At 39.7% G+C, this 19,125-nt stretch overlaps 2 protein-coding genes across 2 annotated transcripts; one reads left to right on the top strand and one right to left on the bottom strand.

Annotated features, from left to right (window-relative positions):
• Nucleotides 1-2,314: 2,314 nt before the first annotated feature.
• Nucleotides 2,315-7,193, bottom strand: LOC106960342 (SUZ domain-containing protein 1). The gene is made up of 4 exons (XM_015053396.1): nucleotides 7,111-7,193; nucleotides 5,188-5,237; nucleotides 4,845-5,114; nucleotides 2,315-4,640 (listed from the first exon to the last, which is right to left on the bottom strand). Exons 1-4 carry the CDS (start codon nucleotides 7,159-7,161, stop codon nucleotides 4,526-4,528), a joined length of 486 nt encoding a protein of 161 aa, XP_014908882.1. The 5' UTR covers nucleotides 7,162-7,193; the 3' UTR covers nucleotides 2,315-4,525.
• On the top strand, nucleotides 7,164-17,836 carry fbxo42 (F-box protein 42). The gene is made up of 11 exons (XM_015053394.1): nucleotides 7,164-7,238; nucleotides 9,706-9,937; nucleotides 10,825-11,104; nucleotides 11,247-11,363; nucleotides 12,636-12,770; nucleotides 12,927-13,080; nucleotides 13,185-13,295; nucleotides 14,263-14,359; nucleotides 14,472-14,528; nucleotides 15,380-15,496; nucleotides 16,233-17,836. The coding sequence occupies exons 3-11, from the start codon at nucleotides 10,831-10,833 to the stop codon at nucleotides 17,274-17,276; spliced, it is 2,106 nt and encodes a 701-aa protein (XP_014908880.1). The 5' UTR covers nucleotides 7,164-7,238; nucleotides 9,706-9,937; nucleotides 10,825-10,830; the 3' UTR covers nucleotides 17,277-17,836.
• Nucleotides 17,837-19,125: the final 1,289 nt, after the last annotated feature.

Below are 19,125 nucleotides of genomic sequence, written 5' to 3'. Positions count from 1 at the left end.
ATATATTTTCCCTGGTTTTGGTATTTTTTGTACTTATATGAATTATTGTCATTTTTGTCCTTTAAACACTGCTTTATATGCTTTATAATGTTACTCAGTGCTTCAGTAGACATTTTACCAAATACTTTACTCTTACTTGAGTAATTTCTTGGATGGCTACTTTCTACTTTTACATGAGCTCATATCAAGTTAATTATCTTGATACTTATTTTTGATTAAATAGGGTGACAAATCTCATATAATTTTACATTTACCAGCCACTAGAGTTTGCTTTACAGTAACAGGTGTCGTAGTTTGTGTGCTCCCAGCTGTACCAGCTGAAACATTCAAGGCCTTTTTCGATTTTTTTGTATCTTATCCATCTTTTTGCAAAGCTGTGATCTGTCCTCTGAGCTTATTAGACAATTTTGTTTACTAAGTCACATTTCCAACAACAATAAGGGCATTTCAGGTATTTTATCTCCTCCACAGCTAAATAAGTCTTTGACTGGTGGTGATTTATAAGTCTGTGATCTTTGGAAGATTTTAGTTTAATTTAATTTATTGTTTATTTGAGAGGAACAGAGTCAAAAACATAGATGAAAAAAATCTAATGTCTGCATCACAGTGTATACAGCCTCAGCTAATTTGCAACATTTATCCCTAGAAATACCTTTAACAGTTGATTAAAATGAAAAGATCAACAGTAAATATAACAAAATGATGAAAAAAGATGGAAAACAATGTACTGAACCAAAACAATCACTATATTTAAGAATGACTACAAATCTGGTTCATATTTAGCCAATTCTTAATCCTTAAAATGAGCATTTTAACGTCAGCTATGGTCTTAAAATCAGTTTCAAAGCTTACAACTTTTAATAAAGACTGTGCATCCTTGAACTAGGATCTAGTGCTTAAATGGGATAAAATCCTGGCAATGTTGGTTTTATCTATAACTGTTTAATTGATCCAGAAGTCTGCTAGTAAATATTATATTACTGTTAAAGTGCAGCAGAGTTAGTTATTAAGGATTTTTGTACTGTGATTGTTGTTGGATCTGTGTGTTGATGCTGCGAAGAGTTTTGATGACGGCTTTCACATCCCTGTTAAGCTTATAATTTGACATGTCTGACCTTTTGCAGACACGCCGCCCTCTGGCCAACACAAAACACCTGCATCATCAAATGACAGGGAGCTGAAACGCTCTCATCCCGGAGGATGATCTCAGCCAGCTAATCATGGTGGCAACACTCCTCTGCTGGTGTTGGACAGATCCGCTGGGTTAAAGGTCAGCAGTTGTTTTGTTCACAATATTGTTATTTAAAGTTTCAGACAGTTTTGTTTGTTTTGGATTTTTGTTTTTTTGGCAGCAAGCAGCTTCCGTAGAAGAAGCAGACTGCAGCCTTTCCAGAGAGACTAGCTTGATGCAGTCCAAAACTTTTGCCAGATGAAAACAGCAGGCGCCTCCATGAGGAGAAAAACAATTTGACAGAGCTTGAACAGTTTAGTGAGGAAGAATGGAGGAAGAGTCCAGATGTGCAAGCCTGACTGAAATCTGAAATAATTATGTAAACCTTTATTTTGTTACATACTTTAATGTGAAAATCAGTTTTTCACTTTGACATTAAAGGTTTTTGTTTTATAATTTCTTTAAAAAAAAAAGTCAGTTTGTTGATCATAATTTTTTATAAAAGCAATACAAAGAGTAAAAGAAGAGAGTGAATACTTTTTTACAGGCACTGCATGTGTAAGCTGTGCAAATACATTTTAAACTTTAACAGCTACAGTAGTAAACTTCCTTTTCACTCCAACAATCAGCTGCTTTTAGAAAATGAGACGCTGTCCTGTTTTCACATAAAGGTTGATCACATTATTCTGCCACCAGTTTTTAAAACAATTATTTCTCTACATTTCATTCTCACAGAAAAGATGTTAGTTCATTTCTTCAGAGTGAGATTATTCCACTGCAAGGTTTTTATTTTTTATCTCTTACATCTTTACTAGAGATGCTGATCTGCTGGGTTTCCTTAGAAACTTTTTAAACTACTTTGAATAATTTACTTTACTGCAGTTTGATAACTGGGATTAATGGGAATGGATGCATGATTTAATTTTTTTTTTGGAAAGTGCCTCAAGGTCTTTGTTGTGGCATATTATGGTCCAAGATTGTTTGCTGTTCAATATTTAATTGAAAAACAAAAACAGAACCTGTAGTGGCTGAAACATCCCTAGATAAATCCACTCTTTTCAAAGGCAACAATTTAACAAAAAGTCTGCATCCATCAACAAATTCAAAGTAAAATTCAGAGAAAAGACAAAATATTCTACACAGTATCTTTAAATGTTTATTAAAGGGTATTCAAATTTCATTTGGATTCTTCAAGTTTTAAAACAATGACATCAAATGGGCATCAAACTAGACAACCGGCTGTGAATATCTGCAATAAAGCATCATGAGTTGATCACACTGCACATCAGCTTTAAGTGATAAATCCTTTTTGCCTCAAAGCCAGACGATGTAACGTCACACATCTTTGCTAAAAGAATACAACTGATCCAAATCCCAGAGAACGGTTCCTTTAAAGCTTAAGGTGATAGGTCCAGACCCATGCTGCCTGAAACAGAGTAAATCAACTCATAAAGGTAAACAAATGACGTCTAAATGAAGCATTTCAGTGACTAGAGCTGCTGGACAGTAGATCTCAAACTGCAACCATTTCCAGATAGGAGGCGTCGCATTGATACGTCGGTTTGGATAAACTGCATTCAAAGCAGAAAAAATAACGAATGCAGCTGTGAGTTTGCTAAAACAAAAAAAAAAAAAACTGCTGTGTACAAGCACTAAAACGGCTTCAAATGTAATCCAAATTACCCCACTTGTGAGCGTTTGTTGGTAGGCGGGTTAATTTAAGGCGTAAAGTCACAAAAGATTCAAAGGCTTGAGGTCGAGTCGCGACTCGGTCAGTTCCTACTTCCATTTTGTAAGGTGAGAAAGACAAAAAGCTCAAGTCTTGCATCTACTTTAATATATTTCCAATTAATTTCACAACAGTTTCCATTATTTACGGTTCTGATCACCATGGAAGCCAATTGATTCTAATGAAATATGATAGAAATAATTTGCTTTATTGGAGTCGTATAGCTACATATCTTTATAGTTCTCAGTACAATTATAAACAGTTACTTCAATCATCAAATTGCTTCCCTGATGGATGAAGATTGAAGTTTGGAGGGAATGAAGTGACCGTGTTCAAAACTGCAAAGGGGCAAAATTAGAGTTTAGTTATTGGGATTCCAGCTGTCAGTTTGTTTAACTCCTCAGTTTTTAGTCATATTATGGATTTTGTAAACCATTTTCAATCGGTGGAAAACGAGCGTACGCAACAATAAAAACCCTGCTGCGTTTAAAATAAAGGAAAAAGAAGAAACCTGCCAGGAAGACTTTCGTCAAAACCAGGAAGATAAATTTGGCTTCATTCCACAGAGCGCTGATTCAAAGTTACGTTCTCTGATATTTCCTCGGCGTCTTTCTGGGCCTGATGCCGCCATCAACGCTCAAACACTTCTTCAGCTGAAGCACGGACAAGAACAATGAAACACCAGAAATTCTGATTCCTAATTGACAATTCCCTCAAACTTGATCAAATTAACGACATCGCAAATTAATGCTTCTATTGCAGCCTATTTTCTAAACAGCCAATAAATCTCCTTATTTAAAAATACTATAACACAGAAACGACAAAAAAAACAACAACAAAAAAAACATGGAGAAACAAATGTTAACAGTTTAAAACAAAACGTACACAAACACACGCACAAAAAAAAAAGAAGGAAAAAAACAAATCCAGGAAGTAATTTCATTGTTATTGCTTGTAGAAACAGATTTAGTGACTCTGTGGTTCTGATCACGGTTTTTGGCCAGAGGCTGCCTCCCCGCTGCTCTGAGCCACCATCTGCAGGACTAAGACACATTATTCGGCACTGTGCACTTTCACTCAACAGGTCCAGTCAGCGCAGCGTTCCACCGCCTTGCACTCAGTCAGCTAAACGGGCAGTTCTTGGCACTGTGCAGTCCACTTCCTCTCAACTCGCTGAGGCCTTCCTGTTGGTGGACGTCCAGCTGTGACCCACGCGCTTCGCCAGGGAGAAAAGGCTCGTCTCGTTCTCCTCGTTCTCCCTGAAGTGACGAACACTTTGCAGATTTAAAATCGGAGCGCACATCAGAGTATCACAGTGTGCGTGGGGTGAGAGATTAAAGCCTGTTCCCAATGTGGAACCGATGGGGCTTCTGAATCCTTGACCTCTGGCCAGCCGCCTTGTAAGGTTCAACAGAGGGAAAAGACAAGGCAAAAGGCAAAGATCCAATTGAAGCGTGCAAAGCAGAGAGATGGTGGACAAGTAAATTTAACACCTCATTTTAGTCAAATTTGACGTCATCCCACCACTCTGCTCTTTAGAAATCACGCAAAACACCCCGTTAATTTCTCCCCCGCTCCGCCTCTCGCCAAGAGGCAGCGGCTTCTTTGCAGCAAGCAGCTTCAGTTTATCTGCAGAGCCGGAAGCCGGAGGTGCCATCGGGACCGGAAGGCTGACGGATCACATGATTGTTTGGACGAACTATTTCCAACGGCTGCTGCTGCACATTCATACGAGAAGCCCTGTTGACACGACAAGAGAAACACTTAGCAGTCGAGGTCGAGCTGCAAGCCATAATCATACAAATTAAGAAAAGTTTCATACAAATATATCACTCTGTATTTTAAAATATATAGATGAACTTCACTAATTTAACACTTTAGTAACGGAAAAATCTACCGAGATGGATGTTGTGCATGTTTACTGCTACTGATGTGATGCATTACCGGTCCTGGCTTGGATTGTCCTGAGGGCTTTCCTCTGAAGAAGCACTACCCAGAATCCTCCTGCGGGCCTCTGCGTACTCTGCCTCCCGTTGGGCCAGCGACTTCATCTGCTGCGAGGGACGAGACGAGGATGCAGAGTTCCCACCTGTACCATTGTTGGAAGGACGCTTCAAGATCCGAATCTGAGGCGGAGGCGCCGCCGGGAGGGAGTCGTCTTGGACTACAATCGCTGTTCGCACCGGGGAGCTAGCAGACTTCAAACTGGTCTTCCTGCAAAAATAAAACCACTTGAGTTTATTTTTCTTAAAAGAAAAATCTAGTAATTCAGGGATTGGTCACTTACTTTGCTTCCTGGTTTATCTTTAGCTTTGCCTCAAGTCTCCTTTCAATTTCCTAAAGGGAAACAAACCATTACCAGTCAGGTGAGCTGTAAATTTGTATTTAGATAGCTACGTGATCCGAGACACGTGAAGCATCATGTAGGAGTTCATACTGATAATATTTAAAACACAAGCCCTCTGGCGGCTGAGGTATGCTGACATTTAAAAACAGAATAAGCTGACATTTAGATAAATTCTTGCTATTTTTGTTTGAGTTATGCAAACAGCGTAACACTGACTTCATCTATGACGTATGAATACTCTCAGCTTTTTCACAACAAAAACCTCTGGAAAAGTAAAAACTACAACAAACAGATTTCAGAATAAAATATTCTTCAGCAAACAGTGTGGTTAGTCTGAGTTGTATTAAAATTCAGAAAAACAAAAAGATAAATAATCATTTTAAGTTCCATAGAACACACAACAGTGATGAGTATATATTTAGAAACATGTAAGAATATAGATAATTAAACTACACTAGACTAACAAGGTTTTTGAAACTACAGCTAACATTTTACACATTGTTATTTTCCTTAAAAATACATTAAAACTAGGAGTAAATAAGAGTTTATGTATTAAAAATTTGGCAAAAAAAGTATTGAATTATTACTTTTAAAGTCAGATTTATCTATTTTTAAATTGGCATTCAACAGGAGTGCTAGCACTTAAAAGTGATGCAAAGAGAGAAAAAAGTGAGAGAAAAAAGGATCCTAATATTTCAATGTTAAATCGTTCAGACTGTGTTAAATGCTTTTTGTATTTTAATTAAAGCTTCACACTTATATTTATTCTTAAATAGATCTATTCTTTTACTGAAAATGAGGCTTTTAGTTTTTCAAAATCAAATTAAATTAATTGTAGTATAATAAAACTATTTTTTTCTAAAGGGAGAGTATTATGCATTTTCTTATAGCACTATAAAATAAGTTTGTTACAAAAATGCGGCATACATCAAAAATAACTTAAAAGAAATTTAACTTTGTAATTTGATGCCATGAAATTGGCTTGTGTCTCTTTAAGAAGCTCTTACTCTTTCCTACTTCAGCACATCATCACAATGCTCCTCCATGATGCTGTTTACAGCTATTCATAGCAACATTGGACTGAGAAGTAGTTTCTATGATGAACTCAACATATGCACAGCTTGCTAACTGCTGCTAGTCTGAAGGAGCTGAGTGAGAGGAGCAACCGATTAGATCGTCCCTGAATCGCCATGGGAGATTGAAGGATTTCTCAAACATGCATGAAAGAATCAAAAACACTCCAGGTATGTTTTTAGATGATGGAATAACATAACATGATATGAAGCTAAAAAAAAAATTGTATTTTGCACGATGTCCCCACTTTAATAAAATTGAGGTCAGACATGAACTTCTATCTACAAAATCACAACCATAAATAATTAAATTCGTTCAGAAACTACCTTAATAAAAAGACCTTTGCCTGTTACTCCAAACAGGAAGATAAATTGTGCATAAAGTTCCCAGTATTAGAGAATCTTTTTAGGAAAATGAAAAAAAGTGAGGATAATAATTGACCGCATTGCTGTTATTTCCGCAATAGGCGGATCTAACGTGGTTTAGGAAAAAGTTGTTACTTCATATAATTCAAACTGTTTTTCCCACTTACCGGTGCCATAATGTTTAAAAACGTTGCTAATTTAAAAGTAGAAAACAAGCTTAGTTATGACAATACCTGACGGATTCGGCCTGCAAAATCAAACTCTTGACCCAGGAAATATGGATAAGGAAATAAGGCCAAAATAAATTGCTTATTTAGCTGGAAACTGAACATTTGCAGTGACCCAGTTGTTTTCTGCCAGGTGATTAGTTTACTGTGAACCTGAAATTAGTACTATCTTATTAAAAAATGTTAGTCCAACTCACCCCACTGTCCGCAGCTTCTTCCCAGCTCTCGGCTACCTCCTCATCCTCCATGTTTAGCAGGACTCTGGCAGGCTGCCTCTTCGCTCCTCCGGAAAACTATATCCGGTCCCAGCTGATGGCATGAGACGGTAAGGCTAGGCCGGGCAGACCTGCTGGGGACTCGGGTTTCACTTGGCTTTCTGCTCTGGGGTAAGCTGAAGGAACAAATCCGTAAACCTTTATTTGGCCGCGTGTTAGCCTGACGCTCAACTGAAATGACAATCTCAACCCGACTTCCGGTTACTTTTAATTCTGCGTCAGGACCCCTTTCAGGTAAAGCGGAGTCACTTTAATAGCAAAGAAAATTTGTGAAATATTCACCAAACAGCGGAGAGATTCAGTCGGATATGACCCACCGCTAAGCTAATGTAACCGTTTTGACTGAGGAACGGAAATGACGTTGTAACGTCAGTTAGCCACACGGCTGACGCTGACCTAATGAAGATGGCGTCATATTTCAACCACACTTATTTCGCGAAAAACTGCGTTTTGACGCCTTAATAACATAAATGTGGCCTTCTTTGGACAAATTACAATATTATATTAACTCTTTATTTTTAAACAAATTTGTGTATTTTGTAAAAGTAAAATGAAAAACTAAATGTATTCTCTACACATGTAAACATCACTTACTCGGGAGTACTTTTGTACCTTATTTGTGGTACTAAAATTCAGAAAAGTTCTTGAAAGTATAACATTAAACCCTTTAATAAGCATTAAACCGTTATTAAGCAAAACATGTTCCTAGTTTGCTTTATTATTCAGATTTTTCAGTTTCTGGCCTGGAAAAATCCCACCAATCAGAGGTAATTAAGGACAAATTGGCTGATTGACTTGTGCATCTCCATAACAAACACCTTATTTGCTTTTCTGACATTTTGAATCTTACTAAATCAGTGGCACACCTATCACATCTGTTTTAAGGTATGTTTCTGGTTATTTAAGTGCAAATAATATCAATAAAACAATGTTATCAGCTTGTTTTTTTACACAGTTGCAAGTCTAGCAGCTTAAAACAACTACACCAGTGGTTTTTGGAGTTCCAGTTATGGTGCACAGTTGCTGAACTTGGTTTGTTTCTAGAGTCAGCACCCAAACTTGGTATTGCTGTCACATATGAGTTGACCACTTTCTGGTTACAAGTCAGAAAATAATTTGGATTTGGAAATGACTGTGATACTAGAACATTTTATTCTCTTTATCTATGTGTTCAAACATATTTTCCTTTGTGTGCTCTTTTTCAACACTGAAGTCAGAATTATGGGTAACCAGAAATTACTTCCAACAGCGGAAATTGTTTGCAAAGCAGCCCTGAGTGTAAGATCCAGTATGGTTGCAGTGCTCATACCATAGTGAAAATTGGTGGTTCATTGTACAAAATCAATTAGTGATGCTCTTTCAGTGTTTAAGTGCGGAAAATACTGAGAAATGCATTGTCATTGTGCTGTATTGCTAACAGCAGTTAGCACTACAATGGTAAGCAATGATTACTGTTTTTTTTTAATATGTGGACACTTCTGAATAATCAAGAGATAAGGATCATGACAGTAAGAACAAGAGCCCAGATTCAAGAGGGTAACACTAGTTTCCGGCTGGTTGGACCCTAAACATGAGGTGAGAAGCTTCATCATCCAGAGAGACCTCAAAGTAGATTTCAGTACAAGCTTTCCCAGCAGAAGATTGCTTGCACCATCATTGCCTCTGCCAGCTTGTCTTCTTCCCAGTGTGCATCCTGATGTCATGTCTCACCCAGGCAAGTGACAGAAACAGGCATCCTGACTGACACGCCAGGCGTTACTCTGTAAGCTTCTATGTTGGTAATGGATGTGTGACCGGTGCTTGTATAATGCTTTATCAAGACCAGAGGACCCCGAAGCACTTCCTGTTCAGTCATTCAGTCATTCATGCACCCATTCACACACTGATGGTGGTAAGCTACATTGTAGCTGTACAGTAGGGCAGTTTGACAGAAGCAAGGGTGCCAGGCACCGGCGCCAATGGGCCATCTGACGACCAACAGCAGGCAAGGCAGGTGAAGTCTCTTGCCCAAGGACACAACAAAGGAGCCTTTCAATTCTATTCTAATAAATTCAAAGAATCTTGATAGGATGCTACAGCGGTGAATGTGAGTCATAGCATGTGTTTTGCTCTTCAGTGCATCTGAAGAGGCCTTTGAGTGAAGAAATGCTGTTGTTGAATAGGATGATTATGTTTTCTTATTCTGTTTTGACTTAATCAACCTTCCTTTGTACAATCAGCTTTATAGACTCCATAACAATCCCTAGGTAAGATTCAAGGCTCTTTATCAACTTGTTTAGCTTTTTTAAAACGGTGGCCCAGAATATGATTGCAAATGAGACTGCAGTCTAAACAAGAGATCTTTGCACAGAGTTTCCAACTCTTCTGTGGGTCAACAAACACTAAACAAATAGACTGATTGCTATCAATTAGTCAATAATATTTTGTCATGAAACCTGAACACCGTTTTTTCAATATACATACATATCTATCTCTATAAATTGCATATGTCTTTGATCCTTCCTCTTTGATCAACAGTTGGGAGAGCAGAGCCTGGGCCTGATGAGACCCACCCCTGGTGCCACACACATCCCCCGCCTTTACACACTCTGTTCCGAAGCGGAGCTCCGCTGCTGAGGGAAGGAGCTGCTCTTATAGCGGAAGATGGCGATTGCATGGAGGCAGCACAGGGACCAGCGGAGCTGATAACCGGGGAGAAGGAGGACATATACACACCCAGAGCCCTGAAAATAACTGACCTGGAACAAAGGTATGAACCAGATTTATTTATTTTTTTCACTAATACACAGTAAAATTAGCAACATTTCAGCGGAGAACCCTGACATACACAGTCCTTCTACTGAGGCTAATATTAGCAACGATTATATACACAGACAAGAATGGAGGTAGCATCTAGCTGATGCTGACTGTGGATGTCATGTCGGCAAGACATAGAAGAACTGATAGATGTTCATAATTTGCCAGAAAAGTATAATTTGGGGAAAATATGTGTTATAAAGCTTGTCAGTTGAAGATGAAGTGGTACATGTAACTACTGTTAGCCTGGTTACAGCTGGTAGGCTAGCTAGCGTTAGCATATGCTAGAAAACCAGGATCAACCGTTAAATTCATCAAGTTAACAGGTCGGCTTCCAGCTGGTAAACTGTGTTTTTATGCATGAAGTAACCTATATTATCTCTTAACACTATACAACTTTAAAATGATTTGGAAGCGGTAGAAAGCTTTTAAAAGTAGTTAGCATTAGCAGTCCAGTGATTCATTTATTATGTGGAGGCTAAAGATAGCTAGCTAGACGTGGCTAATAGAACAAACTGGGACGAACGAAGCCGAACAGTTTGAAGAATCAACTATTCCGATTGTCTGAGCCGTTATGTACGCAGTGTCAGAAAATGTTCACCCTGGTCACACCTTCATAGCGCCGCTAAGATTTTTCAGCAGGAGCAAATCTGTTTCACTTTAATGCAAGGCTTTGTCGTCGTTATGATTCAGTAGAAAGACCCAAACAAAGCAGGTAAATCTCCCCCAGGTTAAAGGAGAAAGTGACACTTTGACCCATCACTGCATGAAATTTGGTGATAATCATGTTTATGAGCACTGTTGTGTACGTCATCAACATGTCTTCATGTGTCTCAACAGACAATAATGTCCCTTTCCCCCGACAATGAAGATGGATACTTTGTTGCCATGGATACTGAGGATGAGGGTGCAGAGACTGCTGCGTTAAGAGACGAGGTGGAGGGAAAGATGGGGACCTGTAGTCAGGAAGGGAACATGGACACTGGTGCCAAAGGGAAGGGCAGGTCGATGGTCGAGTTGCCAGAGGAAGTCCTGGAATATATTTTATCTTTCCTCTCACCTTACCAGGAGCACAAGACCGCCGCACTTGTGTGTAAGCAGTGGTATCGTCTTATTAAGGGTGAGTTTGTCAAATTTTGATGCCATTACGATTAGTGTCACACCATTGTTTGGTTAATGTGGAAATAACAGCGCTAAGGTGTGTTTGCCGGTTGGGAAGCTTTTCTTTTCTCTGTTGCTTTATCTTGTTTTTTTCTGAACAGGTGTTGCCTATCAGTGTTATCATGGGTTTTTGAGAGCTGTCCAGGAGGGAAATATCCAATGGGAAAGCCGGACATATCCATATCCTGGAACCCCCATCACTCAGCGCTTTTCACACAGTCAGTATACATGGTTTTATATCACTGAAGCCAGTCGATAACTTTTCCCCACTTAACTCCTGCAATTAAAGGTGGAGCCAAAGTTCTTTGCAAGGTCACCATATCATAAAGAAGTGATACTTTTATTAGTTTTAAAGACTGGAGATAACTAAGTTTAACTTCAAAATAAATTCATGATGTCTGAATATCATTTGTAGACTTTACAACACACAAATTATATATTCATACATCTGGTCCTCTTTCAAACTGTCACATCACAACTACAAACCTCAGCCTTTTTTTCAAGATTTTATCTAGAAATCCAACATAAAGTAACATATGGTCAAGTGGATTAAAATAAAGGATACATGGTGTTCAAAATCTATCAAATAGAATCTGAACAGTTTGAGATGTGAATTTGTATTCAGTCAACTCTGTAGATACAATGTAGCTATAACCCTTGTCTTGAGTTTTGTCCCCACGTACTTTATATCTGATGTAGTTCTCTGGAAAATATCTCGGGCAGATTGGACGGAGAGCTTCTGTTAACATCAGATTTCAAGTCTTGTCCCAGACACTCATGTGGATGTCTAGACTGTGAAGTTCTAACATTTGAATATGTTTTAAATGAAATCATCCCATTGTAACTCTGGCTATGTTGTAATTACTGTCCCGCTGCTCCTCTTTCAAGTCTTTTGGAGACTCTAACATGTTTTCTTTCTAAATCGCCTGGTTCTGTTTCCATCCACCTTCCACTCAACTCTGAACAGCTTTCTTGTTTCTGTTTAAGAAAAGCATGAGTACCGCATGGTGTGTTCGGGTGTGTTAACGTCACACCATGGAGTGCGGAGTGTGAAAGTTCATTTTTGGACTTTCCAGAGATTCATCTAGTTATTTGCTGACTAGAGGCAAACAGTAGTTTGGCTTTTTCTTGCCACGTTTTTCTCCAGGCCCGATGTTTGGAGTGCTCAGCTGGTAGCTGACTGATCTCTGCAGCTCCTCCAGAGTTACTATGTATTTCTTTCTCTTGGTTAAAACTTTCCTTTCTTTTTTATTTACGGGTATCAGATTATACTTGGCTGTGTATAAAGTGCAATTTTCAGACTTTTAGCTTTAAAAAATACCTTGAGAATCACAGGACCACGTTGTGTTGGCCTGTCACATATAGGTTTATGTTTATAATGTTTCAAAATATGAAAAAGTGAGATGAATATTTTTGCAAGGAGCTGTATGCAACGGTTCCCTAATGATTTTTAAACATTGTACCAGTAATCTTGTGTTTATGTTTTTCAGGTGCGTGCTATTATGACTCAAATCAATCCATGTATGTTTTCGGAGGCTGCACTCAGAGTAGCTGCAACGCTGCCTTTAATGACCTATGGAGACTGGACCTCAACAGTAAAGAGTGGATCCGCCCTTTAGCTTCAGGTAACGACCGAGCAGGAACAGGAACTCCAAGCTATAAACCAGCTGTCCAGTTTAAAGACGTTCTTTTATATTTTTATGTGTTGTCCTATTTTCTTTTAACAATCAAGCATCGTCTTCAGCAAAATGTTAGCTTCCTTTGTGTCTTCTTCCCCACAGGCTCCTATCCGTCTCCAAAAGCTGGAGCGACTCTGGTGATGCACAAAGACCTGCTGGTGCTGTTTGGAGGCTGGACGCGCCCCAGCCCTTACCCGCTTCACCAGCCAGAGAGGTTCTTTGATGAAATCCACACCTACTCACCTTCAAAAAACTGGTAAGATGAACTCCAGTCATCCAGAGGGTGCGGTTTAGACAAAGCCTTGATGTCTTACTTAAGCTGCTGATCACCCCTTGTGTCGTTTTCGTCTATTTCTTCAGGTGGAACTGCATAGTAACGACACATGGACCGCCACCCATGGCAGGCCACTCGTCATCTGTAATAGGAAACTCCATGATAGTGTTCGGGGGATCGTTAGGAGCACGACAGATGTAAGATTATTTTATGAATCGCACTGTAAAGTCAGCATTTAAATGTGTATGGTTGATTGTGAAAGGATGTGGCTGGGGAGAAATATTGTAGCTCATCAGAGTAACATTAGGAGTTCACAGCTGGTAGAGGTCAGGGGTCGGCAACCCTTTCGATTCATAGATATACTTTTGTCCCCGCTGCTACAAAATAAAACTTGCTATGAGCCGCAAAAAAAATATTTTCTAAATATTTGCTGCATAAAATGGTTTGTGAAACCTAACAAATTAAATTTACATTGATTTCTATTTTTAGTTCTCAAAACAAAATGAATCCTCTATTACAAAATGTATTGAGGTGAACCTTTTCTATAAATGTGGAAAAGGAATTAAGATCCTTTGCATAGTTTGCAAAGGATAGCTCAGGTAACGACCCAGCCCATTGTAAAAAAGCCCATTGTAGCTATTAAATGTAGAAAAAACTCAGAACTTATTGGTTAGTTAATCAAAAGTAAAGTAAGAGCCACATGTTGCAGACCTTTAATATTGATGAACTAGTAGAAGTCAGAGTCGTGGTAAATCTAGTGTTTACACTTGTATTGTAACGTTTTAGCTACATTACAATGTAAGCAAGGCAGATTTAACAACTTAATATGAAACTCTTCACTTTGGTCTGTATTTCTACATAAAAATCATTGGTTGTCTCCACACTGTAAATAGAAGCAAGTCTATCTTCATGTAGAACAGCAGCCAAGAGTAAAAACAGGAAATGAATAAAATCTAAAAACAGACATATCATTTGTTGTCTCTCACTTTGGGAAATAATTGTTTTTAACATTTTGCTCTTTATACATGGGTTCTCATTTCATCAGTTCATTAGTTTTATACAAAATCGTGTTTGAAGTATCGAGGATAACATTTGTGAGTGAAAATTCAACCATTTGCAGTCTACTGTTTTAATATTGTTTGTTTATTGACTGGTTCTGATCAGGAGCAATGAAGTCTGGGTTCTCGATCTGGAGCAGTGGTCCTGGTCCAAACCGCCCACATCGGCTCCATCGCCTCACCCACGAGGAGGCCAGTCACAAGTACGAAGGCCTGTTTTCTTACTTAAAGCAAATAGATTTATTTGAACTTCCTTTTTTTGTATTTTGTGTACATTTTGAAAATTGATTGTGCAAATTGTTTTTCCTCTTTCAGATTGTTATTGATGAGAAGACGTTGCTTATATTGGGAGGCTGTGGCGGTCCAAATGCAGTAATTTTTTTATTATCCAGTTTTTTTCCCCAACTAACAAATTTACTGACAACAAAAGAACAATTATGGGTTTCCACTGAGGGATTTTACAAAACACGTAGTTTTGAAAAATCACAACCTACAGGAAGAGAAAAAAAGATGGTGACAGAAGTTGTGGAACTTCTTCGTCCACATTTGCCATTTCTAACTCAGAACTGCCCTCTAGTGGATGTGGTGCCTAACAACTGCGCCAACATGTTGAATGCTTTGAAGGCATGAGGGCAGGAGACGTATTTACATACGCAACAGGACCATAACTAGGCCTTTAGCCGCTTCGTCTGGTGATCAAGAAGCTGGAGACATTTCATTCATCTGCCATAGTCTCCGTTGTGAAGCCGCCTCCAAGGGATTTTACTTTTGACAATTTTTTCTGAAATTGTCACGTTTGGCCTTCAGGTTTTTATGCAGCTCTTCAGAATAGAAATGATGATGAATATCAATTTAATATGAATAATTTTATTTTTGTTTTATTCAAGTTTATTTAATCAAGGACAGAACAGTAAATAATGCTTCATGGTAAAAACAAGCAACTTTTCTTTATTTTTTTTATCTGAAGGTTTTCTAGCCAGAAGCTAATTTGCAAACTGTCCTTGGTTAGACATTTAAAAAAAAAGATGGCTTTATTTACAAAGCCTAAAGGGACCAAAGTGCTGTTGAGAATAAAAGCTTTTAAAACATTACAAATGCCATTATAAGGACACAAAAATCCCTGATTGTTAATATATTTCTAGAAGTGATATTTTAAGCTCTTGCCTGCTTGGCGAACATCAACATTCATATTTTAGTTAATTCTTTCCCATTGTGGTTCTCAGCTTCTGAAAGACGCCTGGCTCCTCCACATGGAGGGTCCAGCATGGAAGTGGCAGCAGCTGCAGGTGGAGAACGAGGACCACGGCGCCCCAGAGTTATGGTGCCACCCGGCTTGTAAAGTGAGTCTTCGACCCGATTACGTACCAAATCAAATTTGTACTGACGTGTTGCTGTTCTATGCTTCCCTACTTCCACTCGTTACACGTCAGCAGTCCATTGAATCATCCCGAAATGGGGCCGAGCGATGAGGACTTAGAAATTTATCACAGTGTTTTCTGGTACCACTGTGATAACAATAAAAATTATAATTAAAAAAAAAACTATTTATTACTTCTTTTTTATGTAACTGTATAACTAACCCTTTAGTATATTACAGATAAGTTCATTTTTCAGGTATTTTGGAGAGAAATTGTCATAAAGAGGACTAAATGTCACCAACATTGTGAATCAACCTTACATTATGCTCCTTTATTTAAAAGATATTTCTTGTGATTATGGTTCTGATCCCCTTTTGAGACATCTGAGTGTCTTTGCATTTGATGAATTCTGATTCCCGATCAAATAAAAGCACTGAAAATAACAACATTGGTAAAATGAAGTTGATCTTTGACATAAACTTCTGTATCAATCCAGACCTGGATGATGAACTGAAAATTAGTAGATTATTGCATATTGCTGTTATTTTTTATGATTTAATGGATATAAACTATTTGTATGGTCAGTACCCAACACCCTGAGGTAAATGTCTCCATTTCTTACCTGTAACGTTGGGATATAAAATGACGTGAAGCTTCCTTCATGTTGTGTGTGTGTTTGTCTCTGACCTGAGGTTTTCCTCCTGCGTGTTTCTGCCAGGTGGGCCAGTGTGTCGTGGTTTTCTCCCAGGCTCCTTCCGGCCGCGCCCCTCTCAGTCCAAGTCTTAACTCGCGACCTTCCCCCATAAGTGCCACGCCCGCCCCTCTGGGCCCGGAGCCCCCCTCCCTGCGCTCTCAGTCCCCGATTCGAAGCGGCGCCGCCGGCGTGGTCCTAGGAGCCGCCGAGGAGGCTCCGTGTGTGAACGGTCGATGGGGCACGCTCAGACCGCGACCCTCAGCCAGAGGAAGCGCCAGAGACGGGAGCCCCTCCTCGTCCCAGCAGCCGTCTCCGTCTCAAGGCCCCGACAGCCCCCCCCTCCCTCCGCTCCCCTCTCTAATAAACGGGTCGTCCCCGTCGCCCCGGACCAGCCCGGCCCAGGGCTGCTCCCCCCCGTCCCGTCCTCACCTGCCAGGCTCCACAGACTACGGCTGGGAGTCGCCTCCCTCTGCCGCTCCGCACCACGACGTCCCAAATACTAACGGCCTGCACACGCCGCCCTCCGGCTCCCCGCTCACGCCACCTGGAGCCGTGTCCCCCGCTGCCCTAAGGCGAGGCCTGGAGGCAGTGAAAAACAAATCTTCCTCATCTTCACCTTCGTCTTCCCTTCAAACACAGGGGGCTTCTCCCATGAGCGGTGGAGGAGGAGGGACCGGCCCCTCAGGAACCCCTCCGTCCTCCTCGTCCAGCCCCCCGCAAGCCGCAGTAGCCGATGGACACGCCATCCCGCCCATAGCGCGGCGCCTCGGCCATCACCCACCTCAGAGCCTGAATGTAGGCAAACCGCTGTACCAGTCGCTGAACTGCAAGCCCATGCAGATGTACGTGTTGGACATTTCCCGGGCCAAGTCCGCGGGGGTCGTGTCCTGGAAGGTTTACGGTAACGGGACGCCCGCGGCCGTCACGGGGCCTCCGGAGACCAGCCTTCACACCGTGGTGCAGGGCAGGGGGGAGCTCATCATTTTCGGAGGCCTCATGGACAAGAAACAAAATGCTAAGTACTACCCTAAAACCAATGCTTTGTACTTTGTACGTGCTAAAAGGTAATGCAGCTCCGGACGGGACGTTACATTCTGCAACAACATAAGGGAACTAACACACAAGGCCTTTTACCTGTAGGAAGGATTATAAGAAAGAACTTTATCAGTGCTAGATGTTTCACTTGAATTTCACTATTGTTCCTTCTGCCTACCGAACGCATTCGTAAGGAAAAACTTTAACTACACTTTGACAAAATATTTGCTTGAATGAGAATTGTCTGTGTGCGAGTTTGTTTAGAGAGGACCAGACATTTTTATTGCCCCTCCACCCAACCCCAATGATAAACAACCAAGCAAAACATTTGTGTGTGTGAGTCTCCCCTTCTAAACTCTTGAAAAGAGAGAAACCAGTTGATGAATACCTTGCTTTTTCTATCTCTCTTTCAAAGCCTGCAATGTTTACATAGAAACGGCGTGTGTGTGTGTGTGTCTGCGTGTGTGTTCGTATGCATGATGGTGGTTAAAAGTGGTTGACTAATGTGTGTCGGAGAGTCGACGGCGGCTGAGCGATGTGGCACTGTACTATAAATAAAGTTGAACAATAAAGGCCTCCATGTCTGCTCGGTGCTGGAGTTTGTTCTTGTCTGGTGTGGAGAAAACGCGGCTGCTTTTCCGCTAAAACAAAGTGTCTCTTTGTTGGGTGTAATGACATTAGATGTTCTGCCAAAGCAGAGAGATGGTGGCATCGTCTGTCCATCTGCTGCTCTTCTCTGCTCCACTTCACAACTTTGGTTCAAATCAATCCAGCAGGACAAAACTTAAACCTGAAGAGAAGTTAAAATCCAGATGACAGAATCCTTAGATTATTGTCTCTACACAGAAATGTTTGTGGTAAAGAAAACCAACTAACAGCAGACAGCTGAAAGCACATTTAGATCCACAACTTCCTACCGCTGTCATGGATTCAAATACTTTTCAGACACTGATTAACTTAAAAAAAAAAAAAAAATTAAATGTATGAATTCCCAAAAAAGTTTACGTATATTATCAGAAGTTGAGAAGGCCTTGTTGATGCAGCTGCTCCATGTTTACTGGGCATCTTCCTTTCTGCCCTGTGTCTGAAGGTCACTAGCAGCGCAGACTTTTTTTTTTTTTTTTTAAGAAAAATGGATTATTTCTTAATATGGGATGATTTTTATCAAACTAAAGATGGTAAAATTGCAGATCAAATGGAGGATTTTCTGACATAATTCCAGAATGGAGCAAATCTGATCTTATGAAGAAAGGCAGTTGAGGCTTTTTTATAGAGCGGCATTTCCACAGAAGAAAAATCTTAAAATAAAACAGATGTTGGGTTCAATAAAAATAGCTTCTCATTTGTTAACCAGTCTTCTGCATTTAATTTGTTTTACCAATTGATCAATACAGCAAGTGATCCATGTCTTGTTCTTGTTGCTGAACCCAAAAATTAGCAACTTGTTTCCTTCTTTTATTCATAAAATCATGTTTTATATCTAAAATGATGGTTTATACATCACTTTTCTACAAAAATATGACTAGTTTTTTCTCTCCAGTAAAGTTTTGTATATTTAGTTAATCATTGAGAAGAACAAGCAGGGCCGGATTTTCATGGATGTGGGCCCTGGGCTAGAAAACCTTTTGGTGCCATATTCACTAAAGAGAAATTATTTTTCTAGTAAATTAATAGGTAATCCTAAACATAACTGAGTTATTATACCAACTGATGATGGTAAGTTTAATACATCCTTTGACCAGTAGCTCCATGAAATTTTATTACGGTTCACTTTACATGGACCTATGAGTTTATAAAGTACAATGTTTGTGAAACATGCACTCATTAAAAAGAAATAGAATTTCCGAATAAAAAATAAAAAATCTGTACCCTCATTTTCAAC

Source organism: Poecilia latipinna, unplaced genomic scaffold (genome assembly GCF_001443285.1).
Source record: "Poecilia latipinna isolate Pla-1442-1.1 unplaced genomic scaffold, P_latipinna-1.0 Scaffold1177, whole genome shotgun sequence".
Taxonomy (NCBI): Eukaryota; Metazoa; Chordata; class Actinopteri; order Cyprinodontiformes; family Poeciliidae; genus Poecilia; species Poecilia latipinna.
Note: the sequence above shows the minus strand (reverse complement) of the source record. Positions and strands in the feature narration are given on the sequence as shown.